Source organism: Coregonus clupeaformis, chromosome 26, assembly GCF_020615455.1.
Source record: "Coregonus clupeaformis isolate EN_2021a chromosome 26, ASM2061545v1, whole genome shotgun sequence".
Lineage (NCBI taxonomy): Eukaryota > Metazoa > Chordata > Actinopteri > Salmoniformes > Salmonidae > Coregonus > Coregonus clupeaformis.
The window spans coordinates 30,403,053-30,422,611 of NC_059217.1; the positions used below are offsets into that span (position 1 = coordinate 30,403,053).

The following is a 19,559-nucleotide window of genomic DNA, read 5'->3' on the forward strand; positions in this document are numbered from 1 at the left end:
CTCACAGTTAATCTGGGCAGCCCCTCTACTGTGGAATCATGCTAATTATGCTATTGTTGGATGGCCACTCATCTAGAAATCAGCATCCAGTCCCTTGTAGGTAAGCTAGGTCATGCTAGCCTGGTGTTCGAGAAAGGACTGTCTCTCCTCTACTGAGAAACCAGTCAAAATACACTACCAGTCAAAGGTTTGGACACACTTACTCATTCAAGGGTTTTTCTTCATTTTTACTATTTTTTACATTGTAGAATAATAGTGAAGACATCAAAACTATGAAATAACACATATGGAATCATGTAGTAACCAGAAAAGTGTTAAACAAATCCAAATATATTTTATATTTGAGATTCTTCAAATAGCCACCCTTTGCCTTGATGACAGCTTTGCACAGTCTTGGCATTCATGATGTAGTCACCTGGAATGCATTTCAATTAACAGGTGTGCCTTCTTAAAAGTTAATTTGTGGAATTTCTTTCCTTCTTAATGTGTGTGAGCCAATCAGTTGTGTTGTGACAAGGTATGGGTGATATACAGAAGATAGCCCTATTTGGTAAAAGACCAAGTCCATATTATGACAAGAACAGCTCAAATAAGCAAAGAGAAACGACAGTCCATCATTACTTTAAGACATGAAGGTCAGTCAATACGGAACATTTCAAGAACTTTGAAAGCTTCTTCAAGTGCAGTCGCAAAAACCATCAAGCACTATGATGAAACTGGCTCTCACGAGGACCGCTACAGGAAAGGAAGACCGAGAGTTACCTCTGCTGCAAAGGATAAGTTCATTAGAGTTACCAGCCTCAGAAATTGCAGCCCAAATAAATGCTTCACAGAGTTCAAGTCACAGACACAACTCAACATCAACTGTTAAGAGGGGACTGTGTGAATCAGGTCTTCATGGTAAAATTGCTGCAAAAAAAAACACTACTAAAGGACACCAATAAGAAGAAGAGAACTGATTGGACACCAATAAGAAGAAGAGAACTGATTGGGCCAAGAAACACGAGAAATGGACATTAGACCGGTGGAAATATGTCCTTTGGTCTGGAGTCCAAATGTATTTATTTTTTGTTCTAACCGTCGTAGCTTTGTAAGACGCGGTGTGGGTGAACGGATGATCTCCGCATGTGTAGTTCCCACCGTAAACCATGGAGGAGGAGGTGTTATGGTGTGGGGGTGCTTTGCTGGTGACACTGTCTGTGACTTATTTAGAATTCAAGGCACACTTAACCAGCATGGCTACCACAGCATTCTGCAGCGATACGCCATACCATCTGGTTTGGGCTTAGTTGGACTATGATTTGTTTTTCAAAAGGACAATGACCCAACACACCTTCAGGCTGTGTAAGGGCTATTTTACCAAGAAGGAGAGTGATGGAGTGCTGCATCAGATGACCTGGCCTCCACAATCCCCCGACCTCAACCCAGTTGAGATGGTTTGGGATGAGTCGGACGGCAGAGTGAAGGAAAAGCAGCCAACAAGTGCTAAGCATATGTGGGAACTCCTTCAAGACAGTTGGAAAAGCATTCCAGGTGAAGCTGGTTGAGAGAATGCCAAGAGTGTGCAAAGCTGTCATCAAGGCAAAGGGTGGCTATTTGAAGAATCTCTAATATAAAATATATTTTGATTTGTTTACATTTACATTTTAGTCATTTAGCAGACGCTCTTATCCAGAGCGACTTACAGTTAGTGAGTGCATACATTTTCATACTGGCCCCCCGTGGGAAACGAACCCACAACCCTGGCATTGCAAGCGCCATGCTCTACCAACTGAGCTACAGGGGACTAACACTTACAATGTAGAAAATAGTTTAAAAAATAAAGAAAACCCTTGAATGAGTAGGTGTCCAAACGTTTGACTGGTACTGTGTGTGGTCCCTGCTTTCTGTATGTTCATAAAGAAACTGCACTTGGTCATTATTATGTGTCTTCAATAGGAGGTCATATGTTTTTGTGTTGCCAGTGCTGCTCTGTACTCTTATTACTCTCTCAATTGCCAAATAGACACATTTAAATTGTTTCTGTTCTTATGACTGCCACAGTTGTGACAGTGAAAGAGAAAAAGTAAAAGAGAGAGCATGTAGTCAGATAGTCAGCTTCAGCCATACAACAGTACATTAATAGCCAATAGAGTCACCTCAGGAGGTGTACTGACAGCTCACACAATGTCTGGCACACTAGAGTCTGGGGTAGGGCCGTTTAGGGTGTTGGTAGGGCGTGGTGGGGTGGGGAGTGGTCTATTTTAACTCCTTAGTTACTGGCTGTAAAAAAATTGCACAGAGATTCGGTTGTAGGTGTGAGGAGTTAGTAATAACTGAACTACGATGGATGGTTGCGGTTTTGCAGTGTGTGGTCGTATGTCAGACGTAGTAGTAGACGAAGGCTGCCACACCCATGACTTGTGAGCTGAGCCGGGGGGTTATCACAGGGTGTGTCCTTAGAACCGGACCTGTGGGGTTTTATCACAAAATATTGTTACATTTTACCCACATTCATGACTGATTATGAAAACATCACTCATTACAAGACAACTCAACACAAAACACAATGGGACTTGAATAGCCTACCAGCAATCAACTAGCTCTACCCAAAAATGCTAATAAAAGATTGTGAGATTGAAATGTTTTACAACAACATGTAAGTTTTAGTTTTTTTATTATTATTAGACAATCATTTGTCATATTATTCTTGTTACTAAATATTGTTTGTTTTTGGGTTTGATTTTATTTTTGGACAATCTTGAAAAATAGATTTCGTCCTGCAAAATGTCTAATAAATAAATAAATGTTCTTATCGACAAAACAAACCCAAAAACGTGTTAATGTTCTTATTGCCACTATCGACTGTTCCAGAAAAGTCAAACCTCACATTATCAGCAGCAGCAGCACAACCCCAAAATGCAGACATTGTTTCTCGGGCCAGGCAGGGGGAAAGTAATTTAGACAGGTTGTTTTGATTGTCTGTTCTCTCTGGTCTGTTCTAAACTTAGCTCTGTCTCTGTAGTGTCCACCCACGGATTAATTCACAACAGCAGTCGGTTCAAAGCCCTCAGGTCTCATCCTTCTTCCACTGGTAGACTGTTTACAGGAACAGAGAGGTGAGGTGAGGAGGGGAGTTTTACACCACACTTCTGTTCCATTCGGGACGCCGCAGGTCGAGAGGCCCAGGCCTATCAATCAAAACATGTTTACATTGATCTCATTCTCTGAAATAGGTGTTCTTGGCGCTGGCAGTAGGTAGGGGGATTTTTGTAGGTAGGTGGTGGAGTGGAAAGTGTCAGGCAAACCAGTTGGTTATCCGTGTTGATTATTATCACAAATCTGTTCTCTTGCCATTGTATGTTTTCTCATTTATTTAAGTTGGCTGGATGTGTGCACATCGTTCTGTGTGATTACACTGACAGCCATTTCTCCTCCATAAGGTATTACAATGTGGTATCAAGTGGTGTCATCAGCCGTGTTTACCTTATCAGACAGTGGATAAGTAACCACACTAATGTGTCACTCTTTCTGGGGTTTTCACTATTCTTCCATGGAATTTCAAATGTTGTTGGGCATGTCAAAGGCACCCCAGGAAACAGTTCTAAACCCTCTTCAGTTCTAATGCCCCGCTGGGGCGGAAAGAGTGGCCGACCTCTTCCTCTTCCTCCTCCCCTGGTGATGTCATCACACACTGTTTATGACAGCGTTCTCCTGTGTGTGTTTGAATAACCAGCATCACCCTGCATCTGAACCAGGCTTCCTGTACACACACACACATACAAAGGATGTCACTTCCCCACGAATCCCTTATCTAACATGAGCCCTCTTTCTATTCATTTGATGTAAGTCTCAAAACATGCAACATTTTTGCTTAAAACATTTTTATTATTCGATTACAAAACATGTTCCCAATGTATGACAGAGTGAGCTTATCTAACGGTTCAGCATGCTAGTCAGTGTTTCAGTGTGGTCAAATCTCAGTTGTAGTCTTTGGTCATCTCTGAACAGCAGTATTTATGCTTAGGAAAATGTGATGCTATACACTATTAGTAACAGGTCAAATATATTTACAGAAGAAAGCATGTCAACATCATTATGGCCATACTACACACGATCATACAATAAAATGCACATACAAAAACACACAACTCTAGAGCATGTCAATACAATCACGACAGCTGTCAGTTCTGTTGCAAAATGGCGGTCAGTTTGAGTCTTTAAGGCCAAAGGATGGCTCCCAGAGAGTGATTGAAATAGTTTGGTCCATAAGAATTTGGGGTGTTGACTCCATTACAACACACATCTACAGCATACAACTATCTGTTACAGTCTCTTCAGTGGTCCCAGTGTACGTTCCTCCATAGCCTGGCTTGGTTTGGTTCAGTTTGGCTTGGATTGGCATAGTTCTGCTTCAGCTTTGAGGGAAATCTGGGATCCAGAGTACAGTGTAACGACTCTCTCCTCCTCTACCCAGGCTTTCCTGTCTCTCCCTCTCTCCTCCTTTCCCCATGTCCTGCACCGCAGTCTGACTGTGATCAGAGATGGTCAGATTAGTCAGTCCTGCAGGGTGTTGCTATGGTGATGTGTGATGACCCTCTGGTAGTCCTCGGTTACGGCAGGGGTCATGCTGTGTTCCGTGACCCCAGGGAGAGGGAGGTCGTAGCTGCGGTAGTAGTGTCCGCTGGTCTGCTGGTGCTGGGTGTAGTACAGGAGCTGCCTGGCAAACATGGGCTCTACCTGCAGGAGTGGAGGGGAACAGCAGTGATTACTACTGGTGTCACTGAGAGGTGGTGGTGGTAAGGGGGTTAGGTAGTGAGATAGGGGGACTGTACTGTAAATGCTCTGTATGAGTTTGGGTGTAGCTCAGCTGGTAGAGCACGGCGCTTGTAACGCAAAGGTAGTGGGTTCGATCCCCGGGACCACCCATACACAAAAATGTATGCACGCATGACTGTAAGTCGCTTTGGATAAAAGCGTCTGCTAAATGGCATATTATTATTATTATTATTATTATTATTAAGTATACAAGGAATCAAACTGATATTTTGTGAGAGATGGATGGAGGTTAGGGGGTGTATAGAGGGCCAGGATTAGGTGATGGGGTGTGAGTAAAGTAGAGTGGGCATTGAAGACAGGTAGAGGTCATGTTGATGTTAGGTGATGGTTATATACCTGTACAGTGAGGGTCCTCTGTCTCTGGGGATCCAGACACTCGTCTCCGAAGCTCAGCAGCACCTGGAGACGTGGAGGGGGCCGACAGTGGAGGGCATAGCCCTGCAACTCTGGTAGACAGAGAGAAATAAAATAGAGGTTAATAGGGTCTAGATGGTCAGGTTAGGTACAGAGGAGCGGCATGGAGGGGGGCGACCGTGGAGGGAATAACCCTGCAGCTCTGAGACTGCAGGGAGGGAGGGAGAGAGACAGGGGTGGTAGAGATGGTTAGGTAGCGAAGATAGATTGTACCTCTGAGAGACAGGGAAGTAGAGAAGGATTCAATCTAGAGGGTAGGGTTGGGTAGAGATAGATACGTTTGCAAGGAGGGGATATTGGGTCGATAAAGGGTTAATTAATTCCTATGAACTGGTGTGGTGGTGACTAGAGGTCATGTGACTGGATGGAAAGTCCTGTGTCTATATGCAAATTTAAACCATTCAAGCTGAACACATCTGTGGTAGGGCAAGGTGGGCGGGGATGAGGTCACATGACTGTGTGTAATGTCCCATTCTTAAAGGTGTGTGGTGGGGAGTATGGAGGCAATCTCAACATAATATTTACAGGAAAGGAGGACGTGTCTGCTTCCTGTCCATGACCAGGAAACAGCATGACAACAGAGTGTGGTTGGGTTTGCCAGTGAATGAGATACGTGTGTGTGTGCGTGTGCGTGTGCCTGCCTGCAGTTTATGTTAACTTACCTGTGAGGTAGTCTTGTGTGTGCAGTAGTTTACAGGTGTGTTCTCTCTCCAGCTTGTTGGGTTTGTCTATGTAGGATGATAACCCTCCCTCCCAGAACACTCTCTCCTGGCACAGCCGCCGGGCGTAGAGGCCATCTGGGGCCATCCACAGCAGCACACCCCTCTCCAGGGTACAACGAGGGGGGCTGGGGGGACACTCCTCCCCCCTTCCCAGGGCTGGGAGGCTGTCCAGGGGTAGAGGCACCAGGTCTGGACCCACAGTGGGGGAATATAGCTTGTTGTCTGGGGAGCAGGGAGCGATGCGACAGCCCTCTGGACTGGAGGTGGTCACCTCCCTCCACAGAGAGTCCCGGTAAAACACTGACACATGTAACCGCATATCTGGGGTGGAGGAAGGAGTACAGGTAAGAGAAACAGCATAAAATCAGGGTATTTAACACTTGGAATACAGTATCAATTTGCCTTAAATATAATGTGCAATTACGTGGACAAAAATATTAATATTATTTTCAAGTAAATGTGCGTGTATACTGTACCTGAGAGTGTCTCTGCTGATCTCATGCTGGTGTCCAGTGTGAAGGGGGAGGGCTGGGCGTCAGTAGGGCTGTAGGTGTAGAAGGACCCTGTGATCTGGTACCCTGCAAACACAGAGGAGAAACAGGACCTCAATAAAGTCACTTATTCCAACACACCAGAAAAGCATACACGCAAACATCATGGGCCCGAATCGATGATCATGAATTGAGGTCAATGGATGACTTACGCAAAAAGTGAGTTATTTGAGCAGATGTCAAGTTAGGGTAACTTTGCATAACTACAGATACATAACATCCACACAGCCTACATTATATTCTCTCACACAAGTAAAGATCTATGCTGTGGGATTAGGCCTACCGTTGTCCATGCTGGGTCCCTGGGCCCAGGATAGACTGCGTGAGGGGTAGGGGCACTGGGCATAGGGCAGCTCAGGAAGAGAGGCCTGCTCTGGAAGATAGTCCCTCATCCAGCCTCGCTCTGCACTGGGCATGTACCCCGACATCTATGGAGAAAGAGATACCAGTCAGTCAAACCATCACCTCTACACACAGGACCACCAACTACGATTCATAATATGAATGGAAGAGGAAGTAGCACTGAGACTGGGCTCATGTGATATTGTGTGCTAATCACTCTGAATGCGTACGTGTGTGTCTGTGTGTGTTCATGCCTGAAAGTGTGGGTTCTGAGTATCTCGTCATGTGATGTTGATGACACACTCGCCAATCCATGCAGCTGTTCTCTCTCCTCCCAACATCTTCACTCTCACTCACTAACACACATACAGACACACACGTAAACACACACACACACACCACACACAAAACCTCCAAGAGGTGAGAGTTTACAGATGACCATAATTACCTGTGTCTGCAGGGCGGGGTATGAGGGCTGCGTGGGGTACCTCAGAGGACTCAGGGGGCTGCCACTATCCTCCTGTTTGGATCCTGATAGCAAGAAATCTGTTACACAGGAGTAATAATTTAAACACACACCACATGAGTAATCACACACAGACATTCAACGCACTCTTAAATTATGAGAGAGTCGATAGTAGTTTGTAATTACACATGAATAATCAAGACTTTATCGTAAAAGTTCATAACAAATATTACATTTCAGACAGAGAGAGGAAATGGTTGAAACTACAGTCTTGTGGTTTGGCATCCTGATGTTCTAGTATACTGAAATGTTTCTATAGTTTCTATTATTTACACCCAAGTCACTGGCCCCTATCAAAACCTGCTGGGCTATTCAGTGTGTGGGTGCCATCTGTTTCCTTCTGATAGTGGTGCATATAATGAAAACATATTATATATATGAAGTGTATATGAAAGTTGATTCAATAACTTTCTATAGGTTTTTCCACTATTTTCATATTTCCAAGTAAATGCAAAGTAACTGAAACTGACGCTTCTTGGCGCCCTCCGGGATGATCCGGTAGACTTTGTAAGGGTCTGAGATGTCCAGCTGACTTCGCTGCACGAGCTCCTCGAAGTCGTTACTTTTGTTGAGCGCGCACCGCAGGCGTGTCTTCCACGTTGGCGGGTCGGGTTTGTCGATGCCCTCCCGAAACTTGCCTTTAAACAGCGCCCAAGCCTGCAGAAAAGTCACAGAAAACGGAGCCGTCAGACACGGGTAACGAATCACCGGTGCAGTTGTGCATGAGTTGAAGGTAAATCCTGTGCGTAATGGTTTTGGCACCTCAACCTACCCAAAGCTTAGTTGTAGTTAGTAGTTGTAGCAGTAGCTTTTATTAGTTGTAGGCCTAGTAGTTGTAAAATAGATTGTTTAAGCTGTTAATGTACGTTTTTATTTTTTTATTATTATTTCATTGTTATTATTACAAGACAGTAGTTGCTATATTATTATTGTTACTAAGTATTATTATTTTTTAAATATATTTGGACACTTGAAAACGAGATGCTACAGCTACAGCTCAGTCTATTATCTATCCTGTTGCCTAGTCACTTTCCCCTACTTATATGTACATAGCTACCTCAATTACCTCGTACCCCTGCTAATAGACTCGGTACTGGTACTTGTATAGCCATGTTATTTTACTCGTTATTGTTATTCGTTATTCACTGTGCATTTATTCCTCGTGTCACTATTTCTATTTTTTGTGGCTCAAATGTATGCACTCACTACTGTAAGTAGCTCTGGATAAGAGTGTCTGCTAAATTACTCAAATGTAATAGCCTACACATCTCTCGCACATGCAGTGCGTAAATGCAGAATGTTGGAGACATTCTTTTGAGGCCCCGTACCATACAGTAGCCTACCTTGAAGAGAGCGGCATCCTCGTCGCGGTTGTAGTCCTGCTTGCCCGCGTGCTTCCATGGTATCCTGAAAATGCACTTGTCGTCGTTCTCCCAGACCAGGCCCGGGTACTTCCCGGTATCCACCTGCTCGATTAGCCACGAGCGGAGCTTTCCGTTCCCACAGCTCACCGTAGACATGCCGTAGTCCGACTCAGGGTTCATCTCTAGCCAAGAGACAGGTGCATGGTCAGGACAGTATAGGCTATAATGGTAAATATTATAGGCACTAAGATATTTAGATTACAAATTATCCATAACACATGAATTTGCCTAAAAATACCTGCGGAAATGTTATGGCTGGAGTTTTTTGTGTCAAATTGCTTGCGAAGACTAAACTTGCAGACCAATTATGTAAATTGCATTAAAATAATTTAAGAATAGGCTACATTCACTTTTGAACACTTACTTGAATGTAAACTTATTTTTTGCTGCAGGTAGCCTATAGATTTGAGCGGGAGGAGAGCAAGTTTCCTTGACTTACCGCTAAAACTCGAAACCCCTCTGAGTTTTGAAATCAATCAGTCTCGAAAGATCATAACGCAGCGTGACAACTCAATTTAAATCAATTGTAGATGAGGGCGGGGCGCTATGAAGTCGAGCGGGGATGCTGGGCTGTTTGCATCTGTGAACCTTAATGATGTGCGCGCCTCCCGTAAACAGCAGGGGAAACCCTCACGAGCGTCAGTCGCAGAAAAAGACATCCGCAACCCCGGAAAGTGGGACAATCTGTTCACCAGTCGAGAGCAAAGCAATTCTTTGAAATTATATAAACCAATGATATAGGCTAATTCTACATCCTGTCACGGAAAGCCTATAGCCTATTTGATTTTCATGATAAAATCTGCTAGCCTAATTTTCTATCTCCAGTAGGCTATAAATGAATACAAGTCTATCAATCGAAATCCAACTTTCAAATAAAGACCCAACAAACTTCATCAGTGAACCATTTTTTAATAAGTAGCCTATATAATCATTATAATTCGACATAGGCTAATTATCATTGTGTTAAAGCAGATCGCCTAGTGGGGATAAAATGAAAATGCAGCTGTAATTGGTGATATAATGATCGGCTCTTAATGATCGGCTATGAAAAGCCAACTGAGATTTATTCCTGATTATTATTTGACCATGCTTGTCACTTATGAACATTTTTGAACATCTTGGTATGGTTCTGTTATAATCTCCACCCGGCACAGCCAGAAGAGGACTGGCCACCCCTCATAGCCTGGTTCCTCTCTAGGTTTCTTCCTAGGTTTTGGCCTTTCTAGGGAGTTTTTCCTAGCCACCGTGCTTCTACACCTGCATTACTAGCTGTTTGGGGTTTTAGGCTGGGTTTCTGTACAGCACTTCGAGATATTAGCTGATGTACGAAGGGCTATATAAAATAAAATTGATTGAATTGATTGAAATTGATATAGGCTAACTTTAACCACCTCTATAGACATGGAAACAGTAGACACATTTTAAGTAATTTTTTATATGCCATGGTCAAGAATAATCAATCAAAATCTCTGTTGGGCTATAAAGATACAGTGCTGCGTTTCACATAACTTTTAGGCCTATGAACATACAGAGATATATGTTCCTAGTATTAGGCTCAACACAAAGCACACACACAAACCCACACACATCACACTCACAGAGGGGGAGGGAGTGTGTAATGGACGGAATTGGGGGAGATAGACATTAGAGGTTTACTCTCTCTCTCTCTCTCTCTCTCTCTCTCTCTCTCTGTGTAATATATGCTTGTACTCTATCTTTCCTAGGTGTTCAGATTGACTGCTCTTGCATGTTGCTGTGACTGTTAGGGGACAGGGGAGACCAAGACCCCAGTCGCACACAGGGACCACTGAGAAATCCCCTCATGACAATCTGTACGTTTTTTGTAATACAAAAATAAATAATTGCACATGATGTCTCCAGGAGAAAAGTTAGTACATTTTCAGTTGGTCTAACCTACAGTTGGTTGGACTGAATAAGAAACTCAGTCCCACCAATATCTATGAAGTGAGAAACAGTGATTGGCTGGGCATTGGGTGAGTGACAGGTGTCTGGCGTGGGTTGAGCAGGCAGGAGACATGGGGTCATGTGTTGCTGGTAGCTAGCTGAGCTGCTGTTGCTGTGGCCGTTGCTATGGACTCACTGATGGCCTGAGACTTCTGCAACAGAAGGGCTCCGATCTCCTCTTCATCATTAAAAAGGTTCTCCTTATACCTGTCCTTAAACCATACCCTATACTGAGGACAGAGACGGAGACAGGAGAGAGTGTCACAAGAGAGGGAGAGTTGAGGAGGAGAGAGAGAGTCATAAGAGAGGGAAAGATGAGAGGGAGCAGAGAAAGAGATTGATAGAGAGAAGACCCAAGAAAGAGTAGAGAACTTGTGAGAGAGAGATAAATAGATGAGAGGAGGAGAGAGAGAGAGGCAATAATCAGTGGGTGAAGAAAAGAGCAATAAAGACGACTGTCACTGACCTGTGCCACCTCTAGGTTCTCAAAGTCCTCTAGCTGGCGTAAGAACCCCATGTTAGGTCCAGCACAAGGCCGTACCACCCTCACCGCAGCTAACGACTCCACCCAGCCCCGCCCAGTAACTGTCATGATGTACGCCACCACCAACGTAACACTACGGGACACACCTGCCACACTGGGAACACATCAGTCAATCAATTACAGAAATTATAATGTCATCAATACATTCAATCAAATATCAATACATAAACAATTCTCACCAGTGGACCAGGCAGCCTTTCCCTTTGAGTCTGGACTCATGGATGAATACGATGCTGTCCTTAAAAAATGGGGTCCTGAAGACAGATATAAAGCTTGGACTAGGACTGCAGTTTGAGCTAATAAACCAACATTTAGGGGATGTAAAATGTAATGTATATCTTTTGTTAATTAACCACGCACACGTACACACACACCAACGCACCTGGCACGTACACACACACATCGTACACACACACAAACACAGACCCACACACACACACACTTACAGGTTTTGTTTGGAGGCATCAGCAGCAGGAATGCAGAGGTATTTCATCTCCTGTGGAAGAGAACAACTGGAGCTGAACAACAAGTCAACAACATATAAAACATTGACAGACCCAATTTGACGTTTCACATTATGCATTTGGGTCTATAAACATTGTGTCATAATACAGTATGCCAACATACTGTGTCTAGTTATCAGGCTCTTTATCACTTCAGTTTGAACTCTGTGGTGTTGGGGTCTGCTGCTCTCTTCCTCTTTCAGGTCCTAAAAGGGACAAACCCCATGCAGTAGCACATCATGACAATGCAGGTTTACTCTGTGTGTGTGTGTGTGTGTGTGTGTGTGTACATGTGTGTGTGCATGTGTGTGTTCATGTGTGTGTGTGTGTGTGTGTGGTGAATGTGCACCTGACAGCTGATGGTGAACCATGGCCTCAGCGGGCAGAAACTAAGCATCCCATTATGACTGCACCTCTGGAAAAAACCCTCTGCGATACAGATAGCCACGGTAGTCCTCCAACGGGACAGCTCAGACAGCCACACGCACACACACACACACACACACACCACCGATAGACAGTAGAACGGATGTAAGAGCAGTCCGAAATCTCATTTTGACTTTATATTTTCTAATCATCTAATTAATGAGTCATCATAATCTAATCAAATCCAATTGTATTTGCCACATGCGCCGAAAACAACAGGAGTAGACCTTACAGTGAAATGCTTACTTACAAGCCCTTAACCAACAATGCAAATAGTCCGGGTAGCCATGATTAGCTGTTCAGGAGTCTTATGGCTTGGGGGTAGAAGCTGTTAAGAAGCCTTTTGGACCTAGACTTGGTGCTCCGGTACCGCTTGCCGTGCGGTAGCAGAGAGAACAGTCTATGACTAGGGTGGCTGGAGTCTTTGACAATTGTTAGGGCCTTCCTCTGACGCCGCCTGGTATAGAGGTCCTAGATGGCAGGAAGCTTGGCCCCAGTAATGTACTGGGCCGTACGCACTACCCTCTGTTGTGCCTTGCGATCGGAGGCTGAGCAGTTGCCATACCAGGCGGTGATGCAACCAGTCAGGATGCTCTCAATGGTGCAGCTGTATAACTTTTTGAGGATCTGAGGACCCATGCCAAATCTTTTCAGTCTCCTGAGGGGGAATAGGCTTTGTCGTGCCCTCTTCACGACTTTCTTGGTGTGTTTGGACCATGATAGTTTGTTGGTGATGTGAACACCAAGGAACTTGAAGCTCTCAACCTGTTCCACTACAGCACCGTCGATCGGAATGGGGGTGTGCTCAGTCCTCTTTTTTAACCTGTTGTCCACAATCATCTCCTTTGTCTTGATCACGTTGAGGGAGAGGTTGTTATCCTGGCACCACACGGCCAGGTCTCTGACCTCCTCCCTATAGGCTGTCTCATTGTTGTCGGTGATCAGGCCTACCACTGTTGTAGCGTCTGCAAACTTAATGATGGTGTTGGAGTCGTGCCTGGCCATGCAGTCATGGGTGAACAGGGAGTGCAGGAGGGGACTGAGCATGCACGCCTGAGGGGCCCCCGTGTTGAGGATCAGTGTGGCAGATGTGTTGTTACCTACCCTTACCATCAGGAAGTCCAGGATCCAGTTGCAGAGGGAGGTGTTTAGTCCCAGGGTCCTTAGCTTAGTGATGAGCTTTGAGGGCACTATGGTGTTGAACGCTGAGCTGTAGTCAATTAATAGCATTCTCACGTAGGTGTTCCTCTTGTCCAGGTGGGAAAGGGCAGTGTGGAGTGCAATAGAGATCACATCATCAGTGGATCTGTTGGGGCGGTATGCACATTGGAGTGGGTTGAGGGTTTCTGGGATAATGGTGTTGATGTGAGCCATGACCAGCCTTTCAAAGCACTTCATGGCTACAGACGTGAGTGCTATGGGTCGGTAGTCATTTAGGCAAGTTATCTTAGTGTTCTTGGGCACAGGGACTATGGCGGTCTGCTTGAAACATGTTGGTATTACAGACTCAGTCAGGGACATGTTGAAAATGTCAGTGAAGACACTTGCCAGTTGGTCAGCGCATGCTCGGAGTACACGTCCTCGTAATCAGTCTGGCCCTGCGGCCTTGTGAATGTTGACCTGCTTAAAAGTCTTACTCACTTCGGCTACGGAGAGCTTGATCACATAGTCATCCGGAACAGCTGACGCTCTCATGCATGCTTCAGTGTTGCTTGCCTCGAAGCGAGCATAGAAGTGAGCATAGTTACCGACAATACAACACTGTCAAGATCAATAATCATCATAGCAATTTGTCATGACCACAACTTACCACACAACTCTAACCAAAACTGTGTGCAATGAATTAGATTTAGAAAAATACACCACAATTAATACATAGAAGATTAATGCTGAGAAGCATTCCCAATTTCTGCTAAAATTGCTAATGTCAACTTCACCAGGTTGCTAACTAACCTTTTCCCTCTCCAAAACCACAGAGCCATCTTCCCAGAAATCAATCACTATAACCATGAAAGTTGACTGTTGGGTATGCAAATAAACCCTCCATCCGGCTTGCAATTAGTCTGCAAAGAGCTGAGTCATAGAGGCTTGCTAAACAGTTAGAATGATAAAGTATTCTCCAGTAGTGTGACGACTCGCCAACGATTTACTTATAGTTGTATTATTATAGTAATTGGCCCAAGTGGGAATAGGCCTTTATCCCTGTTATAACCAAGGATGAAGTTAGTGAAACAGCATTGTTTTGAGTCTTTGTGTTCAATATTTACTTTGAATATAACCTGACCAGACTGGGTAGTGATACTGTATTAGAAGTTGCCATTCTCTCTTCAGCATAATAATAGTGAAAGCACACTACTGTACACACAACAACTAACTGAGATGCTGTCACAGACTGATAAAGTGTAAAGAGATTGGGATATGGTTTTCAGGCGGTTTTCAATTAGAAAATATGAAAGTTCCGAGACAATAGTTGTGTATGTGTGTTTGTACACAAATATGGTGTATTTTGTGTTTTCTTGCTTTTCAGTGCAACTGAAACAGCTGCAGTCAACAGCACTGAATGAAAACTAGTTGCTAACCGCACAGCTCATTTTGGCATTCTCAGTTTGAGATTTGTCCTCTTGCCATCTGTACTTATCTCACACAAACACATCTTTCTCATATACAAACATATTTGAACATCCGAATGAAGCCCTTTCTGAAAAACCACAGATACTTTCATGTAATTATGAATATGCAGGCAGGTCACCTGTGATACAGCCTGTAACGCCATGGTAGTGGGTTCGATCCCCGGGACCACCCATACACAAAAATGTATGCACGCATGACTGTAAGTCGCTTTGGATAAAAGCGTCTGCTAAATGGCATATTATATTATATTATTATTATACAAGTCAGTATTCGACATCCATCCATGTCCGAGGGCTTCGGGAGATGACGTGGAAACTGGCCACTAGGGGCAACATTGAGCACTGATACCTTCAAGTAGGTTTCCGTTTTTGCTAGGGCATTGTGGATGGGCGTAAGTAGTGATGTTACGTTTGATACCGGAGCTCCGAGGCATGCGTCGAAATTGCTAAGCAGCTAACTTCAAGCAGTGTGCCAATGCGTGTATCAGTTTATCAGAAGTACGTCATCAATGACGTCCGAAGCTTCGTTTGAAGACGCGCTTTTTCAAATCATGTGTTGCAAAATGCGAGCTTCCACAGATTTTGCTGTGGTGCAGTGCTTTTTTTTATTCCAAGCTTCTTTCAAACACCGACCTCTAGTGTACACCGTACTTACAAATATAGTTAGGATTTTGTTCAAAACATTTCACCTGACCGGTAGTTTGGCAGGTAGAGGAGGGAACTATGGAACATTCAGGGACGTGAGGGTATGAGATTGAATCCTGTTGAAAATGGTTCTTTCTGCACTGTGTTCAAATAATTTGTTTTATTTAATATAGTGTAAGCTTCTGTCGTAAGCATCCTAAATAATGCCTTAGATTCAGTTTTTTTAAATAGTGAACTTGAAAGCAAAAAAAGGTGTGGTAACTTTACAAGGATTATCCACTCGCGTTTCAATGTTCATTGCCTTTCCTTGCAAACTACAAAATAAAGGGGTACAGCCATGTACAAACGGTAGAAAACAGGAGAGCGATATACTCAACTCAACATGAGGTAGTTTCCCATTAATACTGTGCCAACTCTGGGTAATGACATCACATGAGAGTAAAGGTCACGGTCAACACCAATGTCCATAATAACCATGCTTCCATGAATAGTAATAATACTATACTGCAGTTAAGTACACCTATTCAGTAGGAATTATTTATATAGTGTCCACACTATAACAAAAGGGAAGTATGATGTAAGATGCAAACCTGGTATTCCAACTGATTATAGGCTACTAAAGCCACGCTTTTGGAACCGTAATTTTCTGAGTGTAGAACCCCATTGTCTTGTGAGTGATACCAGAAGTCTAATACTTTCCATATAACCATTGAAAATGGGGATAGGAAAGTTTGACTTTCAATACAATTTTAGTTTTCTATTTCAGGAGTCGTAACAGAGAAGTATGTATTGGTGACATAATAAATACTGTTTGAGCATTTGACTCAGTACACAGCAACAATTACTTATGGGTATTTTTTTCTTCTACAACTGTCTGAGAATCATTATTATACAGGCATTGAGGCATAGAACCTTTGACTATAATATACTGTTTACAAAACACACAGCCTAATATAGAAAGAACAGAACACAATGTAATGATTATATCAAGTTCAGCCCCTATATCGCTTTTGGAGATATGACTGTGATCAAGTAGGATCAAGTGGGTGTTAGTTGTTCAAGATCAAGCATAGCCTCCCAAGGTTATGATATAAGTAGAGTAGGATAAAAAATGATCTCTACTTATCATTCCATTCAACTACTGCAACCAGCTATTATTCCATACTAATATAACAAGGCAGGCAGTAGACTGATTGGTCACGTTAAACTGCTGAGCCCAATATCACACAGGTCATAACTCCAAGGGCTGGTTCCCTGGACACAGATTAAGCCAAGTCCTGGACTAATATACATTTTCAATGGAGAATCTCCATTCCATTGAGCATTATTTTAAATCCAGGACTAGGCTTAATCTGTGTCCAGGGCAAGGCATAGTCTCACCTCTAGGATGGGGGCAGCGGTGTCATGGATGGACAGGATGTGGGTGATATTGTGTTTCGCCAACAGCTCCCTGTCCCGCGCATCTGAGGATAGGAAACATATATATAATATAATATAATATGTAATTTAGGATATGCTTTTATCCAAACCGACTTACAGTACAGTGAGTGCTAACATTTGAAGTATATGTACATGATCTCTGCAGGAATCAAACCCACGACCCTGGAGTTGCTAGCGCCACACACTTACCAGCTGAGAAAAATCACGTAGGCCCTGTCCTCAAATCATAAAGACCACAGGTACTCCAGTCCTAAATAAAGAGTTTTCTGCTCAACAACAACAACCAACTCCCCAAGGATCTCCAAGCAAACAAGCTCTCACAAACAGTTTTTTTTAATTATTTGAACTGAAAGAAAAACCGGAAAAAAAACAGTGTTTCTAAAACAGACCAACACCTTGGTACAAAAGCAAGAAACGGTAAACGTTCTAATCAAATTCAGTCTTTAAAAGGAAGCTAAAGGTTCTCTGCTTAGGACAGATGTGCCAAGGGCATGTTTTCTCACGCTGGGTTGGTTTACTGAATGGTGAGGTGATATATAGATCACATAAATTATTTAGAAGCAAAATATGCTCACTGGGAAATACATTTAGAGCAAAATAGCACACACATATACAGTGGGGTCCGAAATTATTGACACCCTTGATAAAGGTGAGCAATAATGAAAGTATAAAATAAATAACTCAAATACTGAGCTGTATTGTATGCTAAACAAATGGGAAATTATATTATTTTATATTAATACAATTTTGTTTAACAAGTAATACCTTTTCTTCAAAAAGGTAGGGGTAAAAAGTATTGATACCCCTAAAGATTCTTATAAATAAAGTAGTCAGAAGTTAAGTATTTGGTCCCATATTCCTTGCACGCAATGACTTCATCAAGCTTGTGAATCTACAGACTTGCTGGATGCATTTGCGGTTAATTTAGGTTGTGTTTCAGATTATTTTGTTCCCAATAGAAATGAATGGTAAATAATATATTATGTCATTTTGGAGTCACTTTTATTCTAAATAAGAATATAATTTGTTTGTACATTATACTTCTACATATACTTCTACATTAATGTGGATGCTACCATGGTTACGGATAATCCTCAATTAATCATGAATAATGATGAGTGACAAAGTTACAGAGGGTTAAAGATCATAGCCCCAAGACATGCTATAACCTCTCACCACCAATAACAGGGGAGGTTAGCATGTCTTGGGGCTATGATCTTTGACCCTCTGTAACTTTGTCACTCATCATTATTCACGATTCAATCAGGATTATCTGTAATCATGGTAGCATTCACATTAATGTAGAAGTGTTTAGAAACATATTCTATTCTTATTTACAATAAAAGTGACTGAACAATTTCACAATACATGATTTACCATTCATTTCTATTGGGCACAAAATAATCTAAAACACAAACAAAATGAACTGTAAATGCCTTTTTCATCTTTATCAAGGCAGTCAATCATTCCGGACCCCACTGTAGATGCTTATTACACAAGCACACACTCTTATTACATAAAGACACCCTCACAACTGTGCCTTAGCTGATCTGTGTAAAGATCTGGAAAACTGAACAGCAGGTATGGGACACCCACTGCTACACACATGCCTTACACACAAGCAAACACACACCCACACACACAAACACACACACACACACAGTGAGGGAATTACTTTACCTTTGAAGTTTCCCAGATAGAGATCAGGCAGCACCTAAAATGTGAAATACATGTTTATTCTCAAGTTATTCTACATAGCCTATAATAATAATAATAATAAAGAGCCTGTTAATTGTGGCCTATTTACTGTAGTATATCTTTGAGTCATTGTATTTAACTGAATTTCTATAGCTTAATTTTTCTGTCAATCAAAAGCAGATGATATCATTCCGAGAAAGCTTTGGACACACACGTGCTCCAATTGACATAATTATTACCGCTACCTTGTTTATTCCATTCCCCATGTCCTGGGAAGAAAATATCCCTCTGCCAGACGCTTCAATCTAATGCTTAAATGTCTTACTCGAAATTGATGCAAATGTTTTATAGCATAGTAGTCTGAACAGCCTGTTTGAAATGTAGCCAATATTTTCGGGATAATTTATCTCCCAGAAGCCGGTAGCAGGTGACAAGTCCTTTCAACAGGCAGATAGAAGTCTTTCGTTGCGTGTAGTTTTCAGGTCATTCGATCTCCTCCGGTTCCTAATTCAATATCTATTGAATGAGACCTTGGGAGATCTGATAGAGTGTGCGTGGCACCGGGTTTACGCGTTGTGGTCATGGCTGCAGACAGTCGATTAATCTGACTGTTGGTCATTAATTGACGTAATGTGACCTTAACCCTGCTATGTGAGTGTTTTGGTATGTGGCCATCCCGTGGCCACTGCTCTCTGGGGCTAAATATATGTCTCAGTGGAGTGGAGATAGACAGAGAGATCCTCCCTGACAGGTCTGGGGCTATAAGGGAGAGCCGGGGGGCAGAGGCAAGCCCATAGCCCATACCTACAATAGCCTATATAACCCACAGAGCTCCAACAGAGCCCCAATAATGCATCTCTCAGTTGCTCTCAACTTTTAACCATCTACTCACCACAAAGCAAATTCTCCAG

The 19,559-nt window shown here is 42.9% G+C and overlaps 2 protein-coding genes across 4 annotated transcripts; both read right to left on the reverse strand.

Annotated features, from left to right (window-relative positions):
• Positions 1-3,867: 3,867 nt before the first annotated feature.
• Positions 3,868-9,267, reverse strand: LOC121540486 (interferon regulatory factor 4). 3 transcript variants are annotated; one of them, XM_041849392.2, is made up of 9 exons: positions 9,237-9,267; positions 8,717-8,919; positions 7,844-8,030; positions 7,296-7,378; positions 6,789-6,933; positions 6,431-6,532; positions 5,895-6,275; positions 5,155-5,264; positions 3,868-4,719 (listed from the first exon to the last, which is right to left on the reverse strand). In XM_041849392.2, exons 2-9 carry the CDS (start codon positions 8,915-8,917, stop codon positions 4,537-4,539), a joined length of 1,392 nt encoding a protein of 463 aa, XP_041705326.1. In that variant the 5' UTR covers positions 8,918-8,919; positions 9,237-9,267; the 3' UTR covers positions 3,868-4,536. The 3 variants fall into 3 exon arrangements, with proteins under 3 accessions (XP_041705326.1, XP_041705325.1, XP_041705324.1); XM_041849391.2 differs by having other exon boundaries at positions 7,296-7,393; XM_041849390.2 differs by having other exon boundaries at positions 7,296-7,393; positions 9,162-9,239.
• Positions 9,268-10,465: 1,198 nt separating this feature from the next.
• LOC121540487 (dual specificity protein phosphatase 22-B-like) lies at positions 10,466-19,214 on the reverse strand. The gene is made up of 7 exons (XM_041849393.2): positions 18,894-19,214; positions 18,631-18,664; positions 16,891-16,973; positions 11,753-11,802; positions 11,486-11,560; positions 11,229-11,400; positions 10,466-10,992 (listed from the first exon to the last, which is right to left on the reverse strand). The coding sequence occupies exons 1-7, from the start codon at positions 18,912-18,914 to the stop codon at positions 10,840-10,842; spliced, it is 588 nt and encodes a 195-aa protein (XP_041705327.1). The 5' UTR covers positions 18,915-19,214; the 3' UTR covers positions 10,466-10,839.
• Between the last annotated feature and the right edge of the window lie 345 nt (positions 19,215-19,559).